General features: G+C 41.5%; 1 protein-coding gene across 1 annotated transcript; it reads right to left on the bottom strand.

The window, feature by feature from the left end:
- Positions 1-1,618: 1,618 nt before the first annotated feature.
- On the bottom strand, positions 1,619-4,767 carry LOC131229656 (uncharacterized). The gene is made up of 5 exons (XM_058225644.1): positions 4,371-4,767; positions 3,275-3,352; positions 3,076-3,175; positions 2,739-2,875; positions 1,619-1,994 (listed from the first exon to the last, which is right to left on the bottom strand). Exons 1-5 carry the CDS (start codon positions 4,713-4,715, stop codon positions 1,788-1,790), a joined length of 867 nt encoding a protein of 288 aa, XP_058081627.1. The 5' UTR covers positions 4,716-4,767; the 3' UTR covers positions 1,619-1,787.
- Between the last annotated feature and the right edge of the window lie 417 nt (positions 4,768-5,184).

The following is a 5,184-nucleotide window of genomic DNA, read 5'->3' as shown; positions in this document are numbered from 1 at the left end:
TAGGGACACCTATTTATAGTTTAGGCAACTTCCTTTTCGCACCTTTGCGAAAACCGACTCAAATTTTCGCAGTCCGCATCAAATCCGGAAATGAATCTACGTAACCTCGATTGGTCGAACAGGCCGCACGATCGGTCGAGCGGACCCCTCGACCAGTCGAGCACGGGCCACGACCGGTTGAGCACATCGAAACTCAAAATTGATGCTCGCTGGACTCTGAGTCGAGCTAGTCCACGACTGGTCGTGTGGGTTGCACGATCGGTCGAGCAGGGGCCACGACAGGTCGTGCGGCCCCCAGATGTGGTTCCACATCTCAACACTCTAATCGAATGAATCCTTGTTAGCAACCTACCTCCCACCATAGAAAGATCCTGGGCTTAAGTGGAGCCCACCGTGATTTCTACGAGAAATTCACCTCGTCCATTCAAATTTTCAGCTACTGTTGACGTATGAGCCTAAAAATGAGGCAGATAAAAAATTCAAGTGATCCACACCACGAGAAATAGTGGGAATTGAATGCTCACCATTGAAACATTGGTCGGCCAAAAAATCATGCTAATATGTTTGTCCCAATAGAAATAACCTTATTAATTGTTTGTATCGCATATAAATATTATGGTGGACTCTAGAAAGGTTTCAACTGTTGGCATTTCCCTCCACACTTTTTTCTATGGTGCAGCCCACTCAAGTTTTGGATCCACCTCTTTTTTGCCTCCTGTCCTAATATGATTTGGCAAAAAGGATGGATAAGGTGGATTTCTCATAAGTATCATGTTGTTTTTTTAAGTCTTAAATCATTTAGAAATAGGGTCTATCAATTGCATCGACAAATCATTCGATGTCATTGAATAGTGCCCGATCCCATCGAGAAGTTTTGAATTTTCTCCGGTTGGTTGTTAGACTAACTTGGTACTTTTTTGAAGCCATTAAAGATGGCTCGATGTAATCGAAAGAAATCTGATTTTCATGTCTTGTTTTATACTGATTAGGTATTAGTTCGATGCCATTGACATGAATTTTGATGACATCGAAGTGTGGTTGATGACATCAATTGAATCCGCATAGAATAGTTGTGATTTTGTGGGATTTATTTCTATTTCGATTATGATTATTCCAAATGCTATATATTGGGGATTAATTCGGATTGGGAAGTATTCAAAGCTTTCTAATTCGTTCTACAATTTCAAGGGTGTATCTTGGGTTGATTCGAGGTTGCTTGGATCGAATAATCTCTCTACTCTTGTAATTTTACGCTTTCATAGTTATATATGTAGCTTTGTGTTGTGGTTTTTTCCCGCAAAGACTTTTCCATATTAATTTTAGAGTATTTGCATTGTGCTTACTTGGCGTAATTGGATTACTTCACTTGATTCATTTATGTGTGCTACTGCGGTCCCTAACATATCATAGTAGGCCCCACCTAGGTTCGAACTGTAATGGATCGGCTAACATGCAATAGGCACCGATTCATGTGGTAGATGAATCCAGACCATCCGTCTCAATGTCCCAACTGTGGTGGCCCATGCTGAAAATCCAAATTGGATGATTGTAGCTTCCCATTCAACCTCTAAATTATTGTAATACTTTGCTCGTTTTTTTAAACAAACTACAAACAAGATAATCTAAGTAGACAATTTACATTAATCTTCTATCTTTAAAAAGATTTACAACTTCATATAATGAAAGAAACGTGTAACTATAAAACGAGATTCTTCTGCTTTCTTCTCTATAATCTATAGAAAGTTGTATTTTCTTGATTGTAATTTTCTTTGGCCTCTTTTCATTTTTCATTTCATGTAGAGTCTTGATAGAAGGAAAATGCAAGCGGAGGAAAATAGAATGGCCCCAGCAAAGCAAGCAAGATCCAACCCATTCGCCATGGGTGCGTTCTTGAACTTCTCCACCGCTCCCGCCTGAAGTAACATCACCACCGCGTGTCCAATCTTCGATTTCGCCTGCGACACGGATTCCATCTCTACCCACGACGGAAGCCTCTGAAAAATTGGAAGATAAACGATTGGAACACAAGCATGAGGGGCCGAATCTCATTATCATTGTAGAAAGGATTTCCATTTCATACGTTTGGCATATGTGTACGAACCATATGCAACAAAAAGAGAATGATCACACACAAGATTCCAGCTTATGGCATTTGTGGCTCACCCATGATATTTAGTAGAATCCAAACCGTGCATCCAGCGTGAATCCTCATGTTAACTTTAAATCCGTAGAATAATCTTGATCAAAAACTCAGGTGGGACACACCAAAGGAAGAAATGTACAATAACATCCCAAAAGCTATATATTCATGTGGTGTGGCCTACCTGAGTCTTGTGTGCACCTTCATCTTGTTGGGGGCGCACGTAATTACTAGATTGGATAGCATATACACAACACAGTGGACCCACATTCTTTCTGGAAGTTTCCATGGTGGGCGTCACCCTCCCCCATGCCTTCCACTTTTCTCTATGGTGTGGCCCACCTGAGCTAGGAATCAGACTAGATTTCAGGACCTAGGTCTAACAAGACGGGCCACATCTAATGGACTGATTGGATGCCACATGCACATCACGGTGGACCCAAGATATGTGATCATTTAAATACAAAATTACTCAAGCACATACACGCTCACATCATGCCGAATGCATGGTGTATGTGAATACAAGGGAAACATGCATCTAACATAGGTTCATGCATGCATAGACGACATAAGGGCATATCTAAGAAAAGAAGCAAACCTTAAGAGGGAAGAGCCCAAAAAAGCTAGACTCAGGAACCAGCCATCCCTTATTTCTCTTCATCTCTTTGGAGCCCACAAACATAGCATACATCCCCATCCCAAAAACAAGCATGGCTGTTCCTATAAGAAATGAATCTGCAAATGACAAACGGTGCCTAGATTAAAGACAAAAACACCCACGTATTAAGACCAGAAACCCGACTCAGCTGAGTCGCGACTCAACTCAGGACCGGATGAGGCGGTCTGAGTCACCGAGTCTTAAAACCATGCAAAAAACTGGAAAAAAAAAAAGTATCAAAAAAGAAAAAAGAAGAAAAATTAGAAAAATCAAATACCTAAGGCTTCAATGAGTAGCTGGACCACCTGCCCTCGATCTGTCCTTTGTGCCATGGTTTGGAAATACTCAAAGAATGACTCAAGAATTAGAAAGCAACCCTGCAATTTAAAAAAGGGAAATGATATTGTTGTTATTAATTAAAAATGATCGAAGGAAAAATAATACATGTGAACTTCTTATAATAACAAGATATTTACCTCGACAAAGCACAAGATCGAGCCAAGTAATGATCCCGCAACTGCGATTAATGTGAAGAACCGGCAGTTGATGATTCCCTGCATGAGAATCAAAGGGTTGTTATGAGGATTAATGACTAAGTTAGCTATTATTGTTTATTTAAAATTACATGCCATTATTATTATTATTATAGCTTAGCTTGTTAGTACACGCCCATGTTAGTACAAACACTCCATGTTAGCCACCCCCACTAGGGATCGATACCAAGACCTCAAGTGTTGAAACGAGGTATCTCCACTCAGCCTGCCAGTTGAGCTATGGATTATTTTTAAATGTGTAGTGGATTTTTATTTTTGCTTAAGTTGAGCATTTCATCATTGGATTTTGACAAGATGTGGCAGTGGATGGGCGATACTGCAGGGTGGTGGCCAGTTATCTTAGATGATCTTCATCGTTAATTTCTAGTTACAATGATATAGATGGTATATGTGTTCTTATAATCATGATGATCCTGACCATTGAATCTTGGATTTGAATATAAGCCATTAAATATCCATCCTCATACACAATCACCCATTCAACAAATGTTTCTTACGATGGCCCACCCAAGAAGCATAGAGTCGAAAACATGGACGGTTCAGATCATCACTTAAGATGCATTCCGGGGTGCAAATGGGCCACCCTAGTGACATATGAGACATGCATGGGGTGGCCCTACTATGTAGATGACCTGCTCAAAATATCAAACTGGTCTACTCATCAGGGAGGATGTGAACATTTGGCAATTCTTTTGAATCCATCCATTGTTTCATTAATGTGTGGCCCACCTGATGAGTGGAATGGCCTGTTCTTATTTCCATTCGATCTACATGGTGGGGCCCACTTGATGCATGGATGGGATGTCCCAGGCAGGAGCCAGATTAGCACATTGGCACCCAGAAAAGCTCTGGTGATGGGAATGATGGTGGTCATTAAAGGTAGATCACAGAATCATGGACCCGATCTCTAACCCACCAAATCCAACGGCTTGGATTCCCTTCGCATTACAAAACTAAATAATAAATAAGCGATGATGATGCAATAAACCAAGCAAAAAGATCCAAAACAAACACGTACTCTATCGATGAACATCTCCGCCTCAACCTGCCAAGATTTCCTCTTCAAGGCATGCCTGAAAACACTCAGAGCAGCGCCGGCGACGTTCGCCGCAAGCAATGCAAGATCTACTCCGCCCTTAGTCTGTTGCCTTTCCGAAACCGCTCTCTCGGAAACTGCCGAAGCCTTCACCGCCACCACTGGCTTAGTTTCACTATCTGCAAAGACCCTCTTCTCCGCAGCGATCTTAGCCGTCCGTCGAAGAAACCTCAGTGCATTGTTAGAAGTAGTAGACGGAGATGATGATGATGATGGATCGATCTGCAGTGCTCTGCACGTCCGGAGCAATCTACTCGCTGATGCCATTGATGCGGCGTAGTATACCTTTGGTTGTTGAAGTTTGGTTTATGGGGCGCCCTTTTTATATTGTGCGCTGGGGTGCAGAGAGAGACTCGGATTCGGTAGTGACCCCTCCAGTCCAGCGCTCGGTATTGGAAAAGTTCTGTGGGCCCACAATGACGTATTCATTCTATTCATCTAATGAGATCATTTTAGTCTTTGACCCAAAAATTTATTTTCATGCAAATCTCAAGTGGACCACACCACAAGCAATGGGGAGACGCCTAGCATTGAAATCATTTCAAGGCCCACCTATATGTTTATTTTGCATCCAAACTGTTTATGACGTTACAAAAATCTGGATTAAGGTGATACATAAAAATCATCTTGATCCAAAACTTCTGTGGTCCACAAGAAATTTTCAATGGTAGGGACTGAAATCCCACTGTTTTCTGTGGTGTTGTACACTTGAGACTTGGATCTTCTTTATTTTTGT

Source organism: Magnolia sinica, chromosome 16 (assembly GCF_029962835.1).
Source record: "Magnolia sinica isolate HGM2019 chromosome 16, MsV1, whole genome shotgun sequence".
Taxonomy (NCBI): domain Eukaryota; kingdom Viridiplantae; phylum Streptophyta; class Magnoliopsida; order Magnoliales; family Magnoliaceae; genus Magnolia; species Magnolia sinica.
The sequence above is the reverse complement of the archived record's forward strand: the minus strand, read 5'-3'. Positions and strand labels throughout refer to the sequence as shown.

What these genes read in the sequence shown, in the direction of transcription:
- LOC131229656 (XM_058225644.1), bottom strand. Translation starts at nt 4,715, where the DNA reads ATGGCATCAGCGAGTAGATTGCTCCGGACGTGCAGAGCACTGCAGATC. An exon ending in CGGAGATGTTCATCGATAGA is followed by an intron (nt 3,353 to 4,370) that starts GTACGTGTTTGT and finishes ATTCTCATGCAG; the next exon opens with GGAATCATCAACTGCCGGTT. An exon ending in GCTACTCATTGAAGCCTTAG is followed by an intron (nt 2,876 to 3,075) that starts GTATTTGATTTT and finishes TGTCATTTGCAG; the next exon opens with ATTCATTTCTTATAGGAACA.